Source organism: Chiloscyllium punctatum, chromosome 24 (genome assembly GCF_047496795.1).
Source record: "Chiloscyllium punctatum isolate Juve2018m chromosome 24, sChiPun1.3, whole genome shotgun sequence".
NCBI lineage: Eukaryota > Metazoa > Chordata > Chondrichthyes > Orectolobiformes > Hemiscylliidae > Chiloscyllium > Chiloscyllium punctatum.
The window spans coordinates 37326915-37353249 of NC_092762.1; the positions used below are offsets into that span (position 1 = coordinate 37326915).

Genomic DNA, 26335 nt, shown 5'->3' on the forward strand with positions numbered 1-26335 from the left:
ACACTTTAGACATCTGCCACAGCATTTTATTGATCTGTCCTGAATTTATCAACCAGCTTCTATACAGTAATGGCCCTCCAGCATGAGTAGCCTCAAGCTAATGCATAATTCCATGACCACAAGGAGCCGCAGGAATGGTCTTTCCCCATGGCTCCATGCCCAGTCTAGTATACAGCCTGCTCACTAGTTTTCAATGCATCCTGTTTTAATATGAAGTTAGTTCAGTTATGCTGAGGCCTCCCAATTTGGGTGCCCATTACTCTTTCTCTACTTTCCAGGCTTGGTGTGAAATCACCCCAGTCGTCCTTGTGTCTCAAGTAATTATTCCTTTATGCTTCTCCTTTCTCCAAGGTCTACTAGAGGGGCACTGTACACTACTCCCATATGTAACTTGTTTTTATTACATAATTATCCCCATCCTGGTTTGTAGCTATTTACTACTGCCAAATCAACTAATCCCAACTTCTACCTTTTTAGCTTTGCCCTTATGTTTGGGATCTGAGTCCTAATCAACAAAAGTAGTTACCATCTCCTATTTTATGGACTTCACATCATGGACTTCAGTCAAGTGTTTGACAAGGTTCCTCATGCTTGATTGGTTAGATTCCCTGGAATACAGAGCAAACTAGCCAATTGATAAAACTAAGACTCTGATACAGTAGAGGGTTACTCCAGACTGGAGACCTGTGACCAGCAGTGTGCCATGAGGATCTTTGCTGGGTCCACTGGTTTTTGTATTTAAATGATTTGGATGTGAACATAAGTTTGCACATGCCCTCTCAATTGGAGGTGTGGACAGTGTAGGTTACCTCAGAACAAGATCTTGATCAGGTGAGTCTAGGAATGACATGGAGTTTTAAATGAGGTGCTGCATTTTTATTCTTGGAAAGGCGAATCCATGTAAGACTTGTATACCTTAGTGGTAAGGTCTTCAGCAGTGTTGCTGAACAAAGGGACCTGAAGTCCCAGGTAGATAGGATAGTGAAGGTGTTTGGTATGCTTTACTTAATGGTCAGAGCATTGAGTTGGGAAGTCTTGTCTGTACAGGACACTGGTCACTTCTGGAATATTGGTGCATTCTTGAAATGGTTCAGAAGATTAACAAGATGTTGCCAGGGTTGGAGGATTTCTATAAAGAGAAGCTAAATAGGCTGGGGCTGTTTTTTCCCTGGAGTCAGTCTGAGGGGTGACTTCATAGAGGCTTAGAATTGAGGGGCATGGATAGGATAGTCTTTTCCCTGGGGTGGGGAGTCAGGAGGGCATAGGATTAAAAGGCACCTAAATCTTACCCTAATGAGCAACATCATGCTGAGGGTGTGTATGGCAAAGTGCCAGAGGATATGGGAGAGACTGGTATAATTGCAGCCTGTAGAAGCCATCTTGGATGGGTACATGAATAGGAAGGTTTAAAGGATATGGGTTAAGATTATTTTAGGATATCTGGCTGGCATGGAGTTGGACCAAAAGGTCTGTTTGTGCTGTACATCTGACTCTGACCTTCAATCACCAGTTTCCATGCAGAAGATAGCTACTCCATTGCAGCCATGTCTTAGTGATATGCGGGGTTTCAGAGCTGGGTCACCTTTCCACCAAATATCCTGAATCTGTAGATGTCCTAGTTTTGGATCTAGAGCATTAAGTTGGCTGTCCTCATTTGATTTACTGTCTGGTTATACTAGCACATTAAGTGCCATGGCAGGATTGCTCTGAATTCCCATCTAGCATTGGGAATGCCATTGTTGGATGGAAAACAGAGTCGAATCAGGACTCAATGACTGGTATTTCCTTGTGCAATAAACTGAGCTCTGGGGAGACATGTGGTTAGCTGCAAGTCTTCTGTCAACCCAGAGTACATGTCAAACTTTCATCTTGTGATACAAGATGTATACAAGTCACTGACCTGTAACATAGTTTATGGTAATCCTTGTAGAATCATAGTTTCAATAGTCCTTGCAGTTTCAGTGTGGGTATGGAAATCCATTGTAGTAATGGGTGCTCTTGAGAAGGACTATACTTCAGCCCTGGCTATTAGCATTCACTATCCCCACACCCCGAACTCCGAGGGCAACATTACCCCAGCTCATGCCTCCACCCCCATTCCCCCCACCATCACACCCACTCCAGGTACTGGCTCCGACCCCACTCCCAGCTCCACACTCACACCAGATCCCAGCTCCCGGCCCTGCCGAGTTTTCACCATTCCCCCAGACCTCCCCCTCACTGAGGACGAACGATCAGTCCTCAGCAAAGGACTCACCTTCATCCCCCTCCATCCACGCATCAATGAATTTAATACACGACGTGACATCGAACAATTCTTCCGTCACCTCCGCCTCCGAGTCTACTTTCACAATCAGGACTCCCACCCACCTTCTGAGGACCCCTTCGCCCACCTCCAACACACTGCATCCACCTGGACACCCCGCGCTGGCCTATTACCTGCCCTCGACCTCTTCATTTCCAACTGCCGCCGGGACATTAACCGCCTCAACCTGTCGTTCCCCCTCCCCCACTCCAACCTCTCACCCTCACAACGCGCAGCCCTCCAATCCCTCTGCTCCAATCCCAACCTCGCCATCAAGCCAGTGGATAAAGGGGGCGCAGTGGTAGTCTGGCACACTGACCTCTACACTGCTGAAGCCAAATGCCAACTCGAGGACACCTCTTCCTACTGCTCCCTCAACCATGACCCCACCCCCCCATCACCAAACCATCATCTCCCAGACCATACAGAACTTCATCACCTCAGGAGATCTCCCACCCACAGCTTCCAACCTCATAGTCCGGGAACCCCGCACTGCCCGGTTCTACCTCCTTCCCAAGATCCACAAGCCTGGCCGACCCACTGTCTCAGCATGCTCCTGCCCCACTGAACTCATCTCTACCTACCTTGACACTGTCCTATCCCCCCTAGTCCAGGAACTCCCCACATATGTTCGAGACACCACCCACGCCCTCCACCTCCTCCAAGACTTCTGTTTCCCTGGCCCCCAATGCCTCATCTTCACCATAGATATCCAATCCCTCTACACCGCCATTTGCCATGACCAGGGCCTCCAAGCCCTCTGTTTTTTCCCTCTCCAAACATCCCCAACAGTACCCTTCCACTAACTCTCATTCGTTTGGCTGAACTGGTCCTCACCCTTAACAATTTCTCCTTTGAATCCTCCCACTTCCTCCAGACCAAAGGCATAGCCATGGGCACACGTATGGGCCCCAGCTATGCCTGTCTCTCTGTTGGCTATGTAGAACAGTTGATCTTCCGTAATTACACCGGCACCACTCCCCACCTCTTCCTCCACTACATTGATGACTGCATTGGTGCCACCTCGTGCTCCCGTGAGGAGGTTGAGCAATTCATCAACTTCAACACATTCCACCCTGACCTTAAATTTACCTGGACTATCTCTGACACCTCGCTCCCCTTCCTGGGCCTCACCATCTCCATTAGTGACGACCGACTTGACACTGACATTTTTTACAAACCCACTGACTCCCATAGCTACCTGGATTACACCTCTTCCCACCCTATCTCTTGCAAAAATGCCATCCCGTATTCCCAATTTCTCCGCCTCCGCCGTATCTGCTCCCAGGAGGACCAGGTCCACCATAGGACACACCAGATGGCCTCCTTCTTTAGAGACCGCAATTTCCCTTCCCATGTGGTTAAAGATGCCCTCCAACGTATCTCGTCCACATCCCGCACCTCTGCCCTCAGACCCCACCCCTCCAACCGTAACAAGGACAGAACGCCCCTGGTGCTCACCTTCCACCCTACAAACCTTCGCATCAACCAAACCATCCACCGACATTTCCGCCACCTCCAAAAAGACCCCACCACCAGGGATATATTTCCCTCCCCACCCCTTTCCACCTTCCGCAAAGACCGTTCCCTCCGTGACTACCTGGTCAGGTCCACACCCCCCTACGACCCACCCTCCCATTCTGGCACTTTCCCCTGCCACCGCAGGAACTGTAAAACCTGTGCCCACACCTCCTCCCTCACCTCTATCCAAGGCCCTAAAGGAGCCTTCCACATCCATCAAAGTTTCACCTGCACCTCCACCAATATCATTATATCATTTATTGTATCCGTTGCTCCCGATGTGGTCTCCTCTACATTGGGGAGACTGGGCGCCTCCTAGCAGAGCGCTTTAGGGAACATCTCCGAGACACCCGCACCAATCAACCAAACCGCCCCGTGGCCCAACATTTCAACTCCCCCTCCCACTCTGCCGAGGACATGGAGGTCCTGGGCCTCCTTCACCGCCGCTCCCTCACCACCAGACGCCTGGAGGAAGAACGCCTCATCTTCCACCTCGGAACACTTCAACCCCAGGGCATCAATGTGGACTTCAACAGCTTCCTCATTTCCCCTTCCCCCACCTCATTCTAGTTTCAAACTTCCAGCTCACTTACTGTCTCCTTGACTTGTCCGACCTGCCTATCTTCTTTTCCACCTATCCACTCCACCCTCTTCTCTTTGACCTATCACCTTCATCTCTTCCCCCACTCACCCATTGTACTCTATGCTACTCTCTCCCCACCCCCACCCTCCTCTAGCTTATCTCTCCATGCTGCAGGCTCACTGCCTTTATTCCTGATGAAGGGCTTTTGCCCGAGACGTTGATTTCGCTGCTCGTTGGATGCTGCCTGAACTGCTGTGCTCTTCCAGCACCACTAATCCAGTATTTGATTTTCAGCATCTGTAGTCATTGTTTTTACCTTATTAGCATTTTGTGTTGAGTCTGTATCAACCTCTTTGCATTTCTATAAGAGGTGTTGGCTGGGCCCAGACACGCTGGGCAGTGTTCATTATTCATGTGTTTTCTTTCTTCCTCCTTCCTCACCAACACACATCCTCAAACTAATCAACTGGGTTGAGTGTATTATGCTGGCATTCTAGCCCTACACACTGTCCATATGTGCTCTGCTGTTTCTCTCCATTGTGATCCAGTGGTCATCTTGTGTCTAATGTGCCTGGTGTCACCCTGCCCCATGCCATCTCTCTGTTCACCATAATCGTAAATGATTGTGGTACACATCACAGATGTGGTTACAGGGGGGGTGGTCAGGACTGGCAGTTAAGTTGAAAACCCTAGATTGTTATCAAAAAGACAGGGAGGTGGGCAGAGGGGGCAGGGTTGCCTTTTTAGTTAAAAACAATAAATCTATTGCACTGAATGACCGTGTCAGATGTGGAGTCTGTGTGGGTGGAATTGAGGAACCACAGAGGCAAAACTCCATAATTGGAGTTGTGTACAGACCTCCAACAGTGGTCAGGAGCAGGCACGCAACATGTACCGGGATATAGAGAAGGCATGTCAGAAAGGCAAGGTCACAGTGATCATGGGAGACTTCGATATGCAGGTGGACTGGGTAAATGTTGCCAGTGGATCCAAAGAAAGGGAATTCATGGAATGCTTACAGGATGGATTCTTTTGGAACAGCTTGTCATGGAGCCCACAAGGGAGCAGGCTATTCTGGACCTAGTTCTATGTAATGAACCAGACTTTATAAAGAAATCTTAAAGTAAGGGAACACTTCGGAAGCAGCATCATAATATGGTAGAGTTCAGTCTGCAGTTTGAAAGCAGGCAAAATCAGATGTAATGGTGTTAGTTAAATAAAGGTAATTATGAGGGCATGAGAGGAACTGACAAATCAACTTGAAGCAGCGCCTAGCAGGGAAGACAGAAAAAATGGCAGGAGTTTGTGGGTATAATTGAGGACACTGTACAGAAGTTCATCCCCCAAGAAAAGATTATCTGGGGAGGGATTAGACAGCCATGGCTGACAAAGGAAGTCAGGAAATCTATAAAGAAAGATCCCATAAAGTGGCCAAGAGCACTGGGAAATCAAGATTGGGAAGGCTACAAAAAGAGGATAACAAAGAAATAGATTAGATTAGATTACTTACAGTGTGGAAACAGGCCCTTCGGCCCAACAAGTCCACACCGCCCCGCCGAAGCGCAACCCACCCATACCCCTACATCTACCCCTTACCTAACACTACGGGCAATTTAGCATGGCCAATTCACCTGACCTGCACATCTTTGGACTGTGGGAGGAAACCGGAGCACCCGGAGGAAACCCACACAGACACAGGGAGAATGTGCAAACTCCACACACAGTCTGTCACCTGAGGCGGGAATTGAACCCGGGTCTCTGGCGCTGTGAGGCAGCAGTGCTAACCACTGTGCCACCGTGCCGCCCTATAGGAAGGAGAGGATCAAATATGAAGGTAGGCTAGCCAGTAATATTAGAAACAATAGTAAAAGTTTCTTTCCATACATGAGAGAACAGGCAAGAGTAGACATTGGGTCACTTCAAACTGATGCTGGAAGACTAGTGATGGGAGATAATGAAATAGCAGGAGAACTTAACAAGTACTTTGCCTCAGTCTTCACAGTGGAAGACATGAGTAATATCCCAACAATTAAGGGAGTCAGGGGGCTGAGTTGAGTATGGTTGCCATTACAAAAAGTGCTAGAAAAGCTAAAAGGTCTTAAAATTAATAAATCTCCTGGCCCTGATGGGGTACATCCTAGAGTTCTGAGGGAGGTGGCTGAGGAAATAGTGGAGGCATTGGTTGAGATCTTTCAAAAGTCACTGGAGTCACAAAGTCCTGGATGATTGGAAGATCAGTTGTAACCCCCTCTTTCAAGAAAGAATCAAGACAAAAGATGGAAAATTATAGGCCAATTAGCCTAACCTCAGTCGTTGGTGGTAAAATTCTAGAATCCATCATTAAGGATGAGGTTTCTAAGTTCTTGGAAGAGCAGGGTCTGATTAGAACAAGTCAACATGGATTTAAGGGGAGGTCATGCCTGACAAACTTGTTGGTATTCTTTGAAGAGGTGACAAGTAGGTTAGACCAGGGAAACCCAGTGGATGTTATCTACCTAGACTTCCAAAAGGCCTCTAAGGTGCCACACAGGAGGCTACTGAGCAAGGTGAGGGCCCATGGTGTTCAGGGTGAGCTACTAGTATGGATTGACAATTCTCTGTCTGACAATAGGCAGAGAGTTGGGATAAAAGGTTCTCTTTTGGAATGGCAGCTGGTGACAAGCAGTGTCCCGCAGGATACAGTGTTGGGGCTGCAGCTGTTCACATTATATTAATCTTCTGGCTGAAGGGACTGGGGACATTCTAGCAAAGTTGGCCAATGATATGAAGTTAAGTGGACAGGCAGGTAGCATTGAGGAAGTGGGAAAGCTGCAGAAGGATCTAGACGGTTTGGGAGAGAATTCCATCAGTCATTTCCTGGACAATTGTGAGCAAGTTGGAAAAAGAATACAAGCATGGACTACTTTCTAGATAGTGAGAAAATTCAAAGCCAAAGTACAGAGATCTGGGAGTGCTAGTTGAGGATTCTCTAAGATAAACATGCAGGTGGAGTCTGTGATTACAAAAGTGAATGCAATGTTGTCAATTATCTCTAGTTGGAATATAAAAGCACCATTGTGCTACTGAGACTTTATAAAGCTCTGGTTAGGCCCCATTTGGAGTACTGTGTCCAGTTTTGGTCCCCACACCTCAGGAATGACATACTGGCACTGGAACATGTCCAGCAGAGATTCACACAGATGATCCCTGGAATGGTAGGTCTAGCATGAGGAATGGCTGAGGATCCTGGGATTGTGTTCATTGGAGTTTAGAAGATTAAGGGGAGATCTAATAGGAACTTACAAGGGAATACATGGCTTGGAGAGGGTGGACATTAGGAAATTGATTCCATTAGGTGAGGAGACTACGACACGTGGACACAGCCTTAGAATTAGAGGGGGTAAATTCAGAACAGAAATGCGGAGACATTTCTTCAGCCAGAGAGTGGTGGGTCTGTGGAATTCATTGCCGCAGAGTGCAGTGGAGGCTGGGACGCTAAATGTCTTAAAGGCAGAGATTGATTAAATTCTTGATGTCACAAGGAATTAAGGGCTACAGGGAGAATATGGGTAAATGGAGTTGAAATACCCATCAGCCATAAGTGAATGGCAGAGTGGACTCAATGGGCCAAATGGCCTTACTTCTGCTCCTATGTCTTATGGTCTAATCAGCTGTAGATCTGGTTAGGATGATCCTTCTATGTAGGTGACAACAGCTGCCATCCATGCAAGGCACAAATGTTACCTACCAGGTGAATGGGGGATAGTTTATGCCAATGATGTCAGGTCAGAATCCCTCATCACCTGCTGACAGATTTTTTTATTTCAAAAATATACTTTATTCATAAGATATCTTAATCTGTACAATTGGTGCCATTCATAGGTGCACCTTGCATTTCTGTACACAGGTTGGAATTAATCATTCATTATATACAGGTCTGTACACTTTACCATCCATATATCTAGCTGAGGCTTCCATGGAGCCCAATTACTGAGTGGGCCCCCTGTTCATTGGCAGACAGATGTCAGTGGTCTCTCCCCACTGCCTTGGCAGCAGCTGCCCAAACTTCAGATGATTGCAAACCACAACCCTTTGACTGTAGCAGGCATTAGGGTGTTGCTTTTACAACAAGCCAGTCTTTTTGCTTGTACATGTCAAGATCATATTTGCTATGAGATGATTGTCCAAAAGCAGAATGTATAACTGGGCTCATAGTATGATTCACTTACTTTTAATAACAGTTCTTGCTATTGTAGGCAAAAACTCTGCTATTGTCCTTTCAGCCTTTTTGTGTCAAGGCTACCATGCTAAATATAGCAGGCATGAGATTCTGCCTGTAGGATCAGATCCCAGCATGAGGTTCTCTACCTAGTAACGGTGTCAGGCAGGCTCTTTAAAATTACTGAAGCTCCAGCTGCAGACAGATGACCCTTACCTACTCACCTACCCCCTTAGTTGAACAGAAGATCTTCTTCAACAATAACCCCTTCCCTCATGTGGACATTCTTCCCAAAAACCAGGTAATTTTTTTTAAACAAGGTGCCAATTTAACTAGCTTTTGTGAATAAAAGGAGTTGATTGGTTTGAATGAGGATTAGTAGCAATTTATTTCAAGAGGGTCTCTGAAAGATAGTTCAGAATGGATAGTTGAATACTGCTGCCATTGCATTTGAGGTTATGAGGAATGTTAATAGGTGGCTTCACAATCCTTCAAGACTCCAGATTTGGTTGAGATTCTATAGTTCCAACACCCTCCACATCAAAAAATATCAGTGCTCAGGGTGAGTCAAGAATCCTTTTGTCCTACCTTTTTTGACTTGTAGCACTGAGGATCTGTCCCTGAAAATCAGGAGATAACTAGGGGAGAGTTCTCTGGCTGGTGTCACTTGCCTGAGTAAGCTATTTAGCTGTAGTAGCCTCCTGCCTAAAAATGCAGATGATTAGCTTTGCCAATCTGCTAGTGTACCCAGCATCCCTTGCTAAGTCAAACTCACCAATCACAAATCTCACACAGCAGCCAGATGCGAATAACTTTTACATGATATTGATGTCATCATGACAGACATACCCCAATAACTTATCCATGGAGCAAAGGAGGGCCCTGATCTAAGGTATTGATTCTTGCTACATCCAGAAACTAACTGTAGCATATCATCCAAAAAACTGACTGACTACTGTAAATGATTTAAGTAATCTCCAATTTGGCCAGAATTGTAGAAAGTTCCAGAAAATAAAGTCACTAAACCGGGTTCACCTGAAGTTGCTGTTGGAATTGTCTGAGACCTACCAAGGAGACCAACATGGCAACCAGCAGAGATAGGGGGAGGGAAGAGAGAAGGGAGGGGTGCAGGATGGAGAGAAAGCTTTGCAGAGTCCAGGAGAGAGCAATGGCATAGATCTACAAGAGACTTGGGAAGTATTGCAATCTTCAGGAGCTGATTGGTGATGATTATTGTAACTTTGTTCCTAATAAAGTTGGGACTCTTCTCTTGGTACTGGTTTGTACTGTTGGATACCTGGGCAAATTCATAACATTCTGGTTGGAGTTCCCTAAATTATTTTAAGGAGAGATGGGATAAAAATAAACTCAGCAACAAAATAAAGAATCCTGGCTAGTGGAAATAAGAAACCAATCTATAAACATAGCCCTATTAACCCTGCCCAGCCTTTCTTAGCTGAGAGCTAGTGCTAAAACTCGGAGAAATGATTGATGGTTGGTCAAGAAACAGCCTAATTGTTTCACACTCTCCGAATTATACCTCAATGTTTTGGATGACACTATCACCAGCCCTGGCTAGTCCTGTCTCCCTGGCACCACAGTGATATACAGTGGAGAGGGAGCTATCCTAGGCATACTCCGCACAAAGTCTCATGGCATCAAATCAAGCATAGGTAAGGAAACCACCTCCTGATGATTAACATGTCCTATACCTACCTCTAGGCTACTGCATCCATTGTCCTTTATGTTCAACACCATTTTGAAAAATCAAAGACGTTAGCAACGGTATAGAATATACCCTGGGTGAGGAATATCAATGTCATCCACCAAGAGTGGCTTGGCAGTAGCACTACTGATCAAGTCCGAAAGGATATTACTGCTAGACTAGGTCAGCAGTAGGTGGAGCGAGAAAGATATTGTTTAAGCCAAGAGTGTCATCTCTTTAACTCCAGGAGGTTTTCCTCTAATGTAGAGACCAAGGTGGCTCTATAGATTCCTCTCAGGAAAGAGGATGGTGACAGAAAATCTACCTGATGGATCTTACACCAAAATGAACTGTGGTGAGGATTCTGCTTCTAATAACTAGCTGCTTCAGGACTGCTTTCTGCAGCTGGTATTGAGTCGAGTATCACCCGCTAAATGAGTTCGCGGGAATGAAAAAGTAAAAAATGTTAAGACGAGCCCTGAATAGGTCTCCGAGTACTTTTAAAATCAGAGGTTCCTGAGCATGGGGTGCTCAGTAATGCACACTTTTCAATCAGCCATTTGGCTCCTTTCCTACATGGGCTGGATCAGACCAATGTAGCTGAAAGGAAGGGTCGATTGGAGGGATGGAATGGAGGAGGCCGGGCTAGAAATGGAGTCCAGGGATGGGTGGGAAGGTTGTTTGAAATCGGAGAACTCAATGTTCAGTCCTCTAGGCAGTAGGCCGCCCAGTTGAAGATAAAGTGTTCCTCCAAATTGCAGTCTGATTCATTGCGGCAATGGAGCAGGCTGAGGATAGACATGTCGGAGGGGGAGAGGGAGTGGGAATGGGAATTGAAATGCATGATGGCTGGGAGGTCAGGTCAGCCCCTGTGGGCCCAGCTGAGAGTCTCAGTGAAATGTTCCCTTTGTTTACGTTTGGTCTCCTCGGTGCAGAGAAGACCACATCGGGAGCACTGGATACAGTAAACTAGGTTGGAGGAGAGGCAGCTGAACCTCTGTTTCACCTGGAAGAATGTTAGGGCCCTGGATGGAGATGAAGGAGGTGTGTACCAGCAGGTTTTGCATCTTTCACAGTTGCAGGGAAAGGTGTGATGTTGCTGCTCCTTTTAACAAGGTTATGTTGTCCTTGTTTTTTTTTCAGAGGGGTTGTAAAGACACAGGTTCCGAAATGTCTGGGTTTATCTATCTGAAGAAGTTTTTTTTAATTAAAAAAAACTTGTACAGTGAAAGGGGAGTGGTCAGTTCACCCAGCTCAGCTTTTCTCTGGTTATTTTGGTTTGGCTTTAGTATACAGTCAGTTTTGAGGCTGTTGGTCAAGGAAACAGCTCCATGCTGATTCTCTCTCTCTCTGATATCTCTCCTGTTGGTACCTGTGTTTGACTTGACCTTTTTTTGCCAAGGGGGTTTGTATGAGGATGTTGCAACTAGGTAGAACAGCGTTAATAAGTTGCAATGGAGTCGATTGGGTTTTTGGATAGGTTAAGTTATTTTGCATTCTGTTCTCTTTTGTTTGTATTTCATTTGGTACTCTGTAAATAAATTCAGCTTTGTTTAAAACTAAGGGGTTTTGACCAGCTGCATCCCTCCTGGAATATTCACTCGATACCTGTTCAAAACAAGTAGAAACGTTAGGCTACCTTCTTGAAATGTTTTGAGGGGGTGTGGCCTGGTTCAGAACAAAGGTACTTGTGGGGGTGGGGGGAACGTAGATGCTGAGTGTTTTGGTGGGGAGGGTGTTGTTAAAAAAGGAGAGAAGGAGGGAACAGTCCTTCTGGAAGGCAGAGAGGGGTGGGAAGGGGAAAATAGTGGTGGTAGAGTTTAGTTGGAGTTGTGGAAGTGTTTGAGGATGATGCCATGGATGCGTGGAATTTTAGAGTGGAAAGTGAGGACTGGGGAACCCTGTCTTTATTATATTTGTAGGGGAGGGTGGGGTTTACAGCAATGGAGCAGGGAATGAAGGAGGTGCAGCAGAAGCTGTCTGGATGACAGGGCTGGAAAGCACATTATTTAAAATAGGTGAACATTTGGGAGTCTTGGGAGGTGAACCTCTTTTCATCAGAGCAGGCATGATGGAGACCGAGAAATTGGGAAAACAGGTTGGAGCTTTTGCAGGTTATGGTGTGGGAGGAGGTGTAGTCCAGGTAGTTATGGGACTCTGTGGGTTTGTAGGTAATGTTGGTCTGTAAACTGTCACCGTAGATAGAGAGATCAAGAAAGGGGAGGGAGGTGACAAGTGAATTTCAAGGCAGGGTGGAGTTGTTGGTAAAGTTGATGAACTAGAATGGTGGATGTGATCTATATGGACTTCAGTAAGTGTTTGACAAGGTTCCCAATGGGAGACTGGTTAGCAAAGTTAGATCTCATGGAACACAGGGAGAACTATCCATTTGGATACAGAATGTTAGGATATCTGGTCAGCATAGACAAGTTGAACTGAAGGGTCTGTTTCCATGCTGTACATCTCTATGGCTCTCACTGCTCCAGTTCAGCTTGGGTGCAGGATGCAGAACCAATGCAGTCATCAGTGCAGAGGAAGAGTTGGGGAACAGTACCTGTGTATGTGCTGAAGGGGAATTGTTCAACGTAGCCTACAAAGAGGCAGGTGTAGCTAGGATCCATGTAAGTGTCCATGGCCACCTCCTGGATTTGAAGGAAATGGAAAGAGTTAAGAAAAAGTTATTGAGGCTGAGGACTAATTTGTAAACTTAGGCAACGTTTTGCTGAGCATCTCAACCAGGCCCGCAGGGGCCGACCTGACCTCGCGGTCACCGCCCATTTCAATTCCCTTTCCTACTCCGTCTCCTACATGTCCATCCTCGGCCTCCTCAATTACCACAGTGAATCAACCGCAAACTGGAGGAACAACACCTTATCTTCTGCCTGGACAGCCTACAGCCCGAAGAACTCAGCATTGAGTTCTCCAATTTCAAATAACCTCCCTTCCCATCCCCTGACTCCATTTCCAGCCCTGCCTCCTCCCTCCTCCCTTCTATTCCACCTACCGACCCTTCCTTCCAGACACCAACTGGATTCATCCATCCCATCGATTAACCAGGTCGTACCCACCACCTGTATTCATCTATCACTCCCTCAATACTATGCCCCTCTTCCCACCCATAATAATTCCACCTCTCTTTATCTGCAACTTCCCCTACTCCTACCTCCATTCCTGAAGAAGGGTTATATCCAAAACAAGGATTTCTCCACCTCCTGATGCTGCCTGGCTTGCTGGTGTTCTTCTAGTCTTCTGTTTGTGTAATTTGTGACCTTAACATTTTATGCTGAAACAGTAACTGGCCCACAGCCTGCTTGTGATTCCCCATTTTTACACTAAATTCCCACTACACCTGGAATGACATTTCGCCATTAGGTACAACTGACAATCAAGTTGTCTGAGCAATTATAATGCATCACATTCTGTCAGAGTGCAAATTGTCCCTGATTTAGAAAAATGACTGCTAGATGCATATGGGAACAAACTGTTTACTATCCTCTCCTTCTGTGCAAGGAAAAATATTTTAGTAAGCTGGGTATCGGGAAAGTCCCCTAGGATTTTCGAACTGGCGTAGGATAGTTATGGAACATATTCCCCTGGACCTCCTTACGAATATGGTGCACCAAAAAATGGACTTATGTTATTGAACATGGCGGCCCTTCTTGAACTACACCGATGCAGATGTATTGGCCTTACTGTCTTGGGTCTTTGTTTAGCTGTGAGGTTGATGTTTGTTGGTTCTTGGGCCCCTAGGAGGAAAAATCCCATATAAATACGGGTCTTGTTGTGATTTAGAGTCATACAGTCATGGAGATGTACAGCACAGAAACAGACCCTTCGGTCCAACCCGTCCATGCCGACCAGATATCCCAACCCAATCTAGTCCCCCTGCCAGCACCCGGCCCATATCCCTCCAAACCCTTCCTATTCATATACCCGTCCAGATGCCTTTTAAATGTTGTAATTTTACCAGCCTCCACCACTTCCTCTGGCAGCTCATTCCATACATGTACCACCCTGTGCGTGAAAAGTTGCCCTGACTTGATATAATTTTATTTTGAATGCTTATTTATTTACTTACCCTTTTTTTTGTTTTGTTGTTAGTAATGTACGATACTGTCGTTTTTTTTATATATAGTCTTTTTTCTTACTTTTTATTTTGGTAGTTTGTATAGTAAATTAGTTGTTAATTTTCTCCATTTATATTGTAAAGTGGTTACACTATTTTGTGTTAGTTTGTAATTTTGTAAAAAAACCCTAAAATCTTTTCCTTTTCAATAAAAATATCTTTATAAAAAGATTATGTCACTAGTGCTTTACATGATGTCATTGGCTTCACATAACTAATACACTAATTCATTTATCCAGGACCCAAGTGGCCTTGTGTATTAAGAATGGCCACCTTCTGATCTAATTAGAAGAGTTAAAAATCCCACAACACCAGGTTATAGTCCAACAGGTTTATTTGGCAGCACTAGCTTTCGGAGCGCTGCCGAAGGAGCACCTGCTGTTGTGTGATTTTTAATTTTGTCCACCCCAGTCCATGACCTGCTCCTCCACATCATAACTGGAAGAGTATTGTAGGTAGTAAGGCTATTGTTTATTACATCGCTGTAACCATTTACATGTGGCAATGATTTGATTTACATTAGAGACTGGTGGGAGGACTTAGATCAGATTCTTCACAATCCATAGTTACTCTCTGAACCAATCATCGGCCAGCTGCAGCACTTGATCAATATTAATGCTTTCAGATGGAAGTACATTATCATCCTTTGATCTTGTCTCAAGACATTACGAAGACTGAGAGTGTCAGTCAGCTTTCCCCATCTCACACTATCCCTTGTGGGATACAGGGGTACTGAGTTAGTGCTGTCAATTGTTCCATTACATGTGACATGTTAACTGGTGTTGTGCATCTAGGATAATCAATGGAAGAATGACTAGCAGAGAGCTGTTGAGGTTGGGTTGTTAAATAGAGACAGATTTTTAATCTGTAAATGATGGGGAAAAACAGTAAAGTGGAGTTGAGAATTCAGATTAGCCATAATTCCATGATTCAGTGGACTGAAGAGCCAATTTACACCCTTAGATTTTATAGCTTTCACCTTTAAGACATGAAAGATTCGAGGAAAAGGGATTTCTTGCGGATTGGTGTTACAAACACAACAGTAACACCATAACAGAGAAAAATCAAGGATAAGCTCCCAGATGAACATTCAAAAGCTGAAATATCATTCTGAAAAGCAGAGTCTTGATTAGAATAACGAAGCATGTTTCCAGTGCGAACTATAGCCATTGCAGAGGGTAAAGCAAGCTGTGGAAACAGTGGGATTTGAAAATTTGCATTCTCCAGAAAATACCTTGCTGACATAACCCTCCCAGGAACTGTTGACAGATTCAGAAGACCATAATATATGGGAGTAGAAAGAGACCATTTGGCCACCCAGGTGTGCTGCACTATTTGATGCAGCTAATATGTTTCACAACTCCATTCCCCTGCTTTCTGCCTGTAATCCTTACCAAGGACCAGAGCGTGAGTCCATCCTTCCTGGAGCTTCTTGGAGTCTGTGTCCATGCTCAGAATCCTTGATGCCTCACTCAGTCAAATTCTGAAGAGGGGCCCTCCCAATGGACCTGTTTCCCTCATCTTTAATTTGCCTTTCGCTGCCCACAGATGAAGCCTAAACTGATAGACCTTGTGTTGAAAACCTGGATTAAATTATGCATTATCTGAAAAAGTAGTAAGGGTTTGCCCGAACGAATGAACAAATCACAGAACCCCTACATTTAGGAATCAGGGCCCTACATTTAGGAATCAGGGCCCTACATTTAGGAATCAGAACCCCTGCATTTAGGAATCAGGACCCTACATTTAGGAATCAGGGCCCTACATTTAGGAATCAGGACCGTTTGACTCTTTTTTTAGTGAATCAGGTATCGTGTTTGACTTTAGCCACAGGGAGAAGAGGCGGGGTAGATGAGTTTCCCCTTACTCATGGATTGTTCTTATGTCCTGCGGTTTCAGGCCGTCTGGTCCAGCGGCACTGTTCTCGTCTATCCCCTTGATGGCCGCTTCAACCTCCTCTACCTCTATGGGTTTCATCAAGGACCCGTCATCAACTCTGCCAGTGTATGGGGCACACTTATTTATGTTTGATTTTTTATTTGGTGCTGACAGTTTCTCAGGGAAACATGTCACCAACTCCTCTTTTGAGAGAGGACAAGTGGATGAGGTCGGCGCCCCCATGATCTCGTGAGCTAGTTGGCTCCAGTTGGTTTTGTAAAGCTGCTGTGTTGCTCGAAGCAGCGCTTTACGTGCTGCCCACCATTCTTTGGCTCCGGTACTGCTGCTGGGCCTTTTGTCTCTCTTGGCCCGATCTTTTTGAGGCCTCTTGTGTTTGTCCTGTCTTTTCCTACTATTCATTCGTAGGTCGGTAATACTCCCCACTAGTCCGATTCCGAGGGCAAGTGTGTCCGGGTCATTCCTTGCGTTCAAGAGCTCCTCAGCTTGTGAAAGCTGGTCATCTACGTCCCTATGTTTAGGGATCGAAGCCAGTGTTCTTCGGCTGGCTCTTTAGCGTTGGGCTTTATTGTCGGAATTTTCCTGGACACTCTCTGCCTCAGAATCGTGTGAGTCTATACCTGTCGTTGACTCGCTGATGGTTGTGACCTCCGTCGGGGTGTTTGCCAGGAGCCTGCGTTTGTCTGAGATTTGCTTTGGTGTTGTGGTTTTAAGGATACTAGCGATGGATTGGTTTATAAATTTGCATCCTGCAAGTCTCACCTCCAAATCCCTCAGAGTGCCACCTCCTCCTGCAGTCACTTCTCCCAGGTTTGCTCTTGACTTTGGGTGCCGGTTTGAGGCGTTTCTCGTTTCGTAGAACCGGCTGTCTGTGCCTCTCGTGTTGACCAAGGCCCGACTTAGTTGAAAACCGTTGGTCACACGTGCTGCAAAGTCCCCAGTTGGGGGTTGTTTTGATCCCTTGCATTTTGGATAATGGCAGGTGATTGAATGGTAATCTCCTGCTTTATTGCAGCGTGAACATTTTGTTCGGATGTTCTTTATTCTGTGCACTTTAGTCACATGGGTCTTAAACAGACTCACTGTGGGGAAGAGGGTGTCCCAGTCCTTGCAGAACAGCCCATCGATGGGATAGTGGATGATTACCTCCGAGACAGATGTTCTGTCGCATAGTGGCTCGATAACAACTCCTTCCATGAAGGCAGTTGCATCAGCTGTTTCCTCGCCAGTCTCATTTATAGTCTTTTTTTAGGTCTGTGCCCTGCATTATGTCTCGATAACTTTTGTTGTCGAAGGTTTGGGTGGTTATGCTTGTCTCAACCACAGGGTGGGCTGCCCTTATGGTGCCTTCTTCAATGTTATCTATGTCACCCGTTACAGGGTGAGCCAGCTCCCTGGGAGGGGTGACCGGTCTCAGCTCCATGTAAGGTAGGAGGTAACGTCTCAAGATCGTTGTCTCGGTCAGCACCGAGATGGACCTTGTTGCAGGTTTTAAACATGCACAACCTAATGACTTATCACAGCTCGTGGCTGTGGGTGAGGCTGCAGGGAGGTTGTTTTTCCGGGACGCTTCCCAGCCGGACAGCTCCATTGAAAATGGAAGACTCATACTGGTTTTTTGAGAGCAGGTCGGTCTAGACCACGGCAGTCTCGTACTTTTCCTGGTTGTTTGGTCACCCAACAGCCAGGACTGCTGGGCTTACGGGTGGGGCCAGCGGGGAGGCATGACACACACTATACGCCAAAAATACGTGAAAACGCCATAGTCGGCAACTACGCTTTCCTAAGGGGGTTTAGTCAGAGTTAGTGGCACCTGTGGGAACATGCCACACCAAACCTCCAAAAAGTCCCCACTCCCCTAACCTAGGCATCCCTGAACACTGGGGGCAAGTTAGCATATCCAACTCAACTAATCTGCACATCTTCAGACTGTGGGAGAAAGCCCACCCAGAGATGGGAGAATATGTAAATCCCACACACCCAAGGCTGGAATCGAACCCCAGTACCTGAGGCTGTGAGGCTACAGGATTAACCACTGAGTCACGGTGCCTCGGAATTGTTTAATAAGCCGTATGTTCCCAGGCCACTCACAGATTGCAATAACCGGCACAGAAAGAATCGATTTATTGGGATGGGGAACCCCCCCGTGGGGCAGGGAGCTGCTGCACTGCGATTGGTTTCCTCACCAATTAGCGGCTATAAAGCGGGTTGGTGCTCAGGGGCGGGCACAGATTCAGGCAGCGCGATGGGACATTGGTTGGTTTGGTGTCTGTACCTTTGGGCCGCTCGGCCCTTCCTGGTCTCTGCTGTGTGTCCTCCGGAGCCGGGCTGGAGGCTGCCGTGTGGCCTGGCCACTATCAACAGCACTGAGTGCATCAAGCAGGGCTGCTGCTTTCAGTCCCCGAGTCTCAGTGGGCAATCCTGTTTCTACAACCTGAGAGACAGCCCAGGTAAGGAGACCAGCCTCCTCCCGGAGAGGAGCCCACCCCGAATGGCCGTGTCTGGGGTTCGGGAGTTGAGGGGGACACTTCAACCTAATACTGAAGAAATAATCCGGGTCATGCAATTTTTTTCTTCGATATGGAGTTGTCTTGTTTGCCTTCTGCCCCTGCTCTCTACTGGGGGGGGTGGGGGGAAAGAGTGCAGGGAAGAGTGGAAATACTGTTGGGGGGCTAGCTCCTTATTCAAGTTAATCTTTCTTAACATCTGTTTTACTCTTGCATTCTGTTCCCTATATAGTCATAATGGCTTGACTGGATAGTGTGCTGTCATACCTTACATGTGGCAACAGTAATTTTGTTTTAAATTTAGGACATGATCCTGTGATCTCTTGAGGGAGCTTCAAGGGGGAAACTAACTAGTAGATGAGGAAATAATTGGAGATTTTGTTACTGTCCTGTTATACAACAGAGAATAGTGGGTATATAAACACTTCACTACAAATATCCTCTTAACCTGTTCTGAGGAATTGACTTCAGCTGTGAAGGCTGGACCTGTTTTTCTTGCTCTGCTTAAGGGTGTGCTATTTTTTTTGCCCCTAAAAACGATGATTCTGAGCTAATTTATGGAGATTTCCAGGTTGATAAGATTAATGGTTCAAAGTAATTGTGGACTATCTTTTTTTCTCCATTACAGGAGTATGTTCTAGCCAAAAAACAAATTGACAATGACTTGTCATGGTGTGCTAAGGTGGTGGTCTCCTCTGGATGTCATCTCTAGAAAGATCAAACTAGCTTTGATGTTAACATGTAGTAATACCTCACTACCTTGAGTGAATAACAAATGTTGCTTTATTCCCAGTAAGTCTTGCATGAAAGTAACTTCACTTTGTATGTGGCCAGCCAGTGATATCCATGTCCCATGAATGAATAACATCTTTACACAAGGTGGTAAATGTATGGAATGAGCTGCCAGAGGAAGTGGTACAATTGTAACCTTTTAAAGGAATCTGTATAGCTACATGAATAGGAAGGATCTGGAGGGATATGGGCTGGGTGCTGGCAGGTGGGACTAACTGGTTTGGGATATCTTGTCAGCATGTTCAAATTGGAGTGAAGGGTCTGTTTCTGTGCTGTATGACTCCACATGGTGTGCTGTGCCCAGTTGTGTACAATATTTCATTTTAGATGGAGTCATACAGCATGGCAACAGACCCTTCAGCCCAAATTGTCCAACCTGACACTGCAATCTGGCCTGTATCCCTCTAAACCCTTTCATCATACTGCCATTCAGATGGTGTTAAATGTTGTGGAGGTGGGTACAGCTATTACTTCTCCTTTAGCTTGCACAATGCCCTCTGCATGAAAAAGCTACCTCCAGTCCCTTTTGAAGCCTTTCCCCTCAGCTTAGACCTAGGCCCTCTTGTTCTAGACATCAACCCAGGTACAAAGACCTTGACTAATCACCTTATTGATGCCCCTCTGATTTATAAATCAAAAGTCTCCCTCTTTTTGAAGTAACACCCTTCAGAATCTCTTCAGAGTCTTTTGAAGACCGACAAATCCTTTCTACAGAAGTGACCAGAATTGTATGCATGTTCCAAAAGTAGTCTCACCAATCCTATACAGTCAAACATGGCATCCTAACTCCATACACAATGTTGTCTGAAGGCAAGCCTACCAAATGCCACCCTGTCTACCTGTGATGCATTTCAAGGCACTGTGTACCTGCACCCTAGGTCTGTTTGACAATACTCTACTGCCTTACTGTGCAAGGCAAACAAGGGCAGGACTTGCAAAAATGCAGCATCAGCTTGTTAAATTAAACAGCACTTGTCTATCCTTGGTCAATGAGATCCAGGTTCTGTTGTATTGAGGGGAATCTTCACTGTCCATGGCACTATTCTGGTGTCAAACCCAAGTCTCCTATATGCATGTCTGGATTAATTATATCAATGACAAAAAGCAGTGGACCCTGCACTGATCACCACCTTGTCTGAAAAACATACCCTCTGTATTGACTTTCATACCAATTTAGTATCCAATTGACTAGCTGCACTGATCCCATGTAATCTAGCCTTGCTAACCAGTCTATCATGCAGACTCGAGCTGATTCTTTGCTGAGGCTGCACAGACAACATTTGTCATTCTTTAATCTTTGCCACCTCTTCAAAAAAACTTAGTCAACATGACTGAAATTCTCACTATCCCCAATAGTCATTCTTTCCAGAGATCTATGTTTTATCACATAGAATCCCCTTAACATATTGCTGTCCTGTTTGGCTCAGTTCAGATTCCCTTTCTCTGCCCCTCTGACTTCCCTTCAGTCTAGTTCCTAACTAGTTTGGTTCCACCAGCACAGCTACTGTAGAGCCCCTGTACACTGACCTTTCTACAAGCAAGTAAGGATTTTTTTATTCAGTGAGTGAGACTACCAGCTTGAATTAGAATGGATTTATTGTCCTGACCTGTTGTATTCCACTGCAGTGTGCACAGCAGATGGCCAGTTCATTGTAGCAATCACCAGGAACCTGACCCGTCCTGCCCTCAACCTGTCATCTCTGTACGTGAAAGATGGACATGAAGCTGAGTGCAGGCCTAAGCTCGTCACAGCAGAACTTGTAGCCTTCCACTTCCCAATTACCTCTTGTGGCTTGACCCAGCGGGTGAGTATTGGAGGCTCCAGCATTCTGTCCCTTTGAACGGGCCAGCTCCCTATTAAACAGTGTCTTCTCTTGCAGGAGGAGAATGGGAGCTTTGTGTATGAAACGGATGTCTTGGGGAAGAGGATGATTCAGAGGGGGCCACCGGGCTCAATAACCCGGGACAGTACCTTCAGGTGAGTGGGCAGTGGGATTTGTTGGTATGGAGAGGGAAGTGTTACTGACTGAAACTCCTCCACCTATTTGTCTCTCGCCAGGCTGCACATCCAGTGCAAGTACAAAGGGGAGCATGAGGCAGGCTTACAAATCAATGTCTCTGTTTACACCCTCCCTCCACCACTAGCTGCTTCTGAAGATGGGATCCTGAGGCTGGAGCTGCGAATAGCAACAGGTAGTGCTACCCTGGTAATAGGAGCACTGGGAATTGTATCCCTTCAGGGGAGTGACTGTGTTTTGGTTTGTTCTCCTTTTATTTTTGTCTTAGATGGCAGCTACAGCTGGTGGTACAGGGACAGTGACTACCCCATTCAGAGAATCCTTCAGGAGTCTGTGTTTGTTGAGGTTCGTGTGAAGGATCGCACTGACCCAATGATAGTCCTGAGACTGCGTGACTGCTGGGCAACTCCTGTGCCAGCCCCTGACCATGAGGTGCAGTGGAGTCTCCTGGTGGATGGGTAAGTAAATGGATAGGCTAATGGCTTTAGTTCATCAGGCACCAACATCATGCTACTCCCTGTCAGGGTTACTGGGTAAATGTTTCTATGTCCTCAGTCAAATCCATTACACTAAAGCAATTGATCCAGTGAGTCATGAACTAATCTCCAACTATCAGCCTGCTTAATAGTGGCTGAATTGCAGTAGATCAGGGGCAGTTCAGTGGTTAGCACTGCTGTGTCTCAGCACCAGCATCCCAGGTTTGATTCCAGCCTCGGGTGACTGTCTGCATGGAGTTTGCACAATCTCCCTATGTCTGTGGGTTTCCCCTCAAATCCAAAGATGGAGGTCCGGTGAATTGGCTGTGCTAAATTGCCCATAGTATTAGGGGCATTAGTCAGCAGGAAATGGGTCTGTGTGGATTGGTTGGGCTTAAGGACCTGTTTCCACACTGAAGGGGATCTAATCTAGATCTGATCTAATCAGCAACAGCAAAACTTTGCACTGAGTTGGGTCACGTTGTTAAAAACTAGCCATTGCTAATGTTCTCCTAGAATGAACGTATAGTGGAAGAACAGCTCAACTGGCTGTCTAGCCCAATAAAGACCAGGAACAATGGACACTGGAGAAACTGTCTGTAGCCTGAGATCCTTTGCAGTTCCTTGTAGTTGTAATTGGACTCTGTCCTAGTAATAATCCTGACCCCACCCTGAATAGGTGTAACTTGGATGCAGACCACCATCCAAGTACTAAGGACACCACCACTGCCACTTAAAGGCTCTTGGAGCTGGCTAAGCCTGTGCCTGAGTGTTCTGGAAAGACGAGTCAAATGTACTTTGGGGTCACTTGGAGCACTCCCTTCACATCTTATCACCTGACTCGTGCATCAGGGCATAAGTTGTAGCAATTCTTGGTTCAGAATTTCCATTTAAAACCTCTTGATATCCCACATTCTTCACCCAGGAAGAACCAACTGGGTTAGAACAAGGGAAAACTCTGCCTTTCAAAAGCTTCACTCGAGTCTTGGTTACTGCTGACTAATATTACCAAGATGGTCTTGCAGTGGATCACTCCTGTCAGTGACTAAACCTTCCTGTTTCAGGTGTCCCTATGAAGGTGATGACTATCTGACCCTCCTACACCCAGTAGGTCTCTCTTCTGGCCTGCAGTTCCCAACCCATCACAAGCGGTTTGAAGTGAAGACGTTTGTTTTCTTGGATGGAGTGTCTGAGCAGCCCCTCTCTGGACAGGTAACCAAATGGAAGGAATGAGGCCAAGCTCATGAAATCCTCTTGCTGTCTCTGTACTACAACCTGGGCTATTGATCTCTGGGAAGCTCCCATAACATCTCTTTCCTTTCTAGGTTTACTTGCACTGCAGTGCTGAGGTTTGCTCCCCCTCTGCTCAGGATGACTGTACACCCATATGTGGTCCAAGTGAGTTCCTTGTTGTCTTTATTTGAAGACAAATGGTGTTTGGCCTTTGAGAATGTGGTGAGCTATGGGTCAAGATGACCTGTAGATGTCATATGACCTGAAGATGCCCCAATAATGCCTATCAAACTTCCAAGTGCAGGGGTGTAATATAGGAAAAGGGTCTTTTTTTAAAACAAAACAAAGCATGAATTGGTCATCTAAGCTAGCACAAAGTGGATGTTGGGATTCAGTTCATTAAATCCCTTGACTACTCCATTTCAGGTGACTGTGCAATAGCTAAATTTGAGTTGGGTAAAAGGTGTGAAGAGAGAAATGGTGGCGGGTAATGTCACTGGCCTAGCAATTCAGACCTCCAGGCTAATGTTCTAATCTCAACAGTGATGAAACTGGATGTCAAGGAGGAGCTAGAATAAAAAGCTCCCTAATGGTGACCATCTAACTGCTGTCAACTTTGTTTTTTCAAAAAAGCTCTTGAGAAGGATGTCTCTCTTTGCGTGACCTGATGTTTGTTTGACTCTAGACCACTGGGATTAGTGATAAATTCTGGCCCAGCCTGAGATGCCCACATCCTCTGAACTGTCCATTTTTACAAAAGGATGTAATGTCCAGTGGGTAAGAATTAGAGCACTGCAGAATGAGCTATCCTCCTTTAGGAGTAGAAGTGATTTTTGTCAAGGAATAACAGCAGTGAGGATCTGTCTCCTACGGACCATGGTTTCTTTGCAGGTAGAGCAACTATTTGAATGTACAGGAGCTTTCCCAACAGTTCTTCAAACCACACGTAAACAAACAATATAGTCTAGGTGATCAACTTTCTCTACACTATAGAAACAGGTCAAACTTCCTATTGACTCCCAGGAGTCAACAAGTGACCAAAAATAGTTGCGTCTCTCCTGAAAAGTTAGAATGAGATGATCATAGTGACTCCAAGGCTGGGTGGGGTCTGAAAAGGAGGCCGCTGAAGGATTCTTTCAGACGAGCTAGGTTCAGTTAAACAATGAGTTCTGAAGGTGAAGATTTCCTCCATGTTCAGTTCTGGGCATGATGGACTCCAGCAGCTCACATCACTGTTTTTCCCAACTAGGGATGGGTAATAAATGCTGACCAGTCGGCAATATCCATGTACTAGAAGTGACTCCACTCCGTTCAATCCAAACAGCCACCATGTTGCCAAATGGTAGAATAGGTTGAGGGGCTGCTGAATGCTTCAGAGGGACTGAACAGGAGGACAATGTTCAGCTTAGATTCTTGAGTAACTTCCTTGTTAAGGAGTTTCTAATAGCAGGATCAGGTGTCCGTTATATGTAAAAGGCAACATAATCCATCTGAGCACTGACTTGTCCCCTTCAATACCCATAAGTAAACAGGCCTGCATTTAATGGTTGCAAAAATAGGAATGCATGCTACTGATCTGAGGAATCCCATTGGAGATGTAACTGTCTGGCAAGAACTCGTTCCTTCCCAAAGGGGAACATGAGCTTGAACAAGCTCCCAGCATGGGATTATGAATAAAAGCTAGCATTGCCTATTAATGTTTACTAAATTAAACCTCCAATTAGAACAAACTAGTGCTGAACACAAACCAGTACTTAATATTCCCTAACACCAATGTTGATTTAACAATGGTTATGTACACTTTAAGTCTGTCACTTTGTCATAATTACTAAAAGGGGTTTTCTCAATATCCATGGTTGAATTTCTTGTTTGGAGTCCTGTGCAGTCTGACTGAAATCAACAACGTAACCCTGCCAGTATCTGTGTTTTTCACTAAATTCCAACTTTGGAGGGGGTAGGCAAGCATTTGCTAATTGCTACCTGTTGCAGAGCTGGATGATGTAGATGTTTCTCCACAGCCACGTTTCTGATCTTGGAGCAAGCTCTCCTACCAACTCCCCAGCTTGGGTCAGAACAGTCTAACTTTGTCTCCAACAGGGCAGCGCAGGAGTACCCATGACCATGAGGGGACAGTAGTGAGTGCACCTGGCCCGATCCTCCTGGGAGGGAGCAGTTACATTGCAAAGAAACAACTTGAAGCAAATGGTGAGTGAAGCCTCTGAAATATGTCACCTGTGACCTCCAGCAAAAGGAACCATCCTCTGATCTCATTTTGTTTCTTCTCCTCTCTCCATAGATGTTGCTGGGACCCCTTGGGTTCTTCATGGAGCAGCTATTGGCTTCCTGATGGTGTCTCTATCCCTGCTGGTAGTGATGGTTGCAATGTACATGAGACAAAGAGCTGCTGCTGTTTCTCCATGTGATGAATTGTAATCCCTGAACAGAAATAAATCTGATGGGGAAATGTGTTAGGAGTCCTTTATGAACTGTCAAAGCAATCAGCAAATCCTGTTGGTGAGGGATGGGCTGAAACTAAACCTCTATTAGATATAGCAACATTCTATTCCAGTTTTAATTCTAAACATTAAACACCTTCCGTCAGCTTGGATTAGTTATTTTAATGGAGTTTTCCAAACTTGCATCCAGCTTGATGATTTTCAGCTTTCATTTGAATGTGTTGCATTGTCAGGCCTACTCTGTCCCTTGATATCATTCTTGCTTGTCCTGAACCCTTCAGCCACTCCTCAATCTAGCCACAATAACAGTTCCATTTCAGTTTAATCTTACATTGCTAAATTACCCAAATGTGCTTCCTCCTCACCCCCCCCCCCACCCCCCCCCACCTCCAACACCTTATTAACCTACCCTTAACTTTCTGATTCTACTTCTATGCCCTCAATTGCCATTTGAGCTTCACACTAATCTTTGACCACTTCCTCCATCTTCTCCCCCCAATACCCAACCCCCACCTCACT

General features: G+C 45.7%; 1 protein-coding gene across 1 annotated transcript; it reads left to right on the forward strand.

Moving 5' to 3' along the window:
- The first annotated feature begins 18479 nt into the window (after nt 1-18479).
- LOC140494856 (zona pellucida sperm-binding protein 4-like) lies at nt 18480-25793 on the forward strand. The gene is made up of 9 exons (XM_072594528.1): nt 18480-18784; nt 21260-21438; nt 21514-21611; nt 21693-21826; nt 21920-22109; nt 23192-23339; nt 23453-23525; nt 25458-25565; nt 25657-25793. Exons 1-9 carry the CDS (start codon nt 18580-18582, stop codon nt 25791-25793), a joined length of 1272 nt encoding a protein of 423 aa, XP_072450629.1. The 5' UTR covers nt 18480-18579.
- Nucleotides 25794-26335: the final 542 nt, after the last annotated feature.

Bases quoted from the DNA above. Each gene is read 5' to 3' on its own strand.
- LOC140494856 (XM_072594528.1), top strand. From the start codon at position 18,580: ATGGGACATTGGTTGGTTTGGTGTCTGTACCTTTGGGCCGCTCGGCCC. The intron at 21,439-21,513 runs GTGAGTATTGGA...CTTCTCTTGCAG, and splicing joins CTTGTGGCTTGACCCAGCGG to GAGGAGAATGGGAGCTTTGT. The intron at 25,566-25,656 runs GTGAGTGAAGCC...CTCTCTCCATAG, and splicing joins GAAACAACTTGAAGCAAATG to ATGTTGCTGGGACCCCTTGG.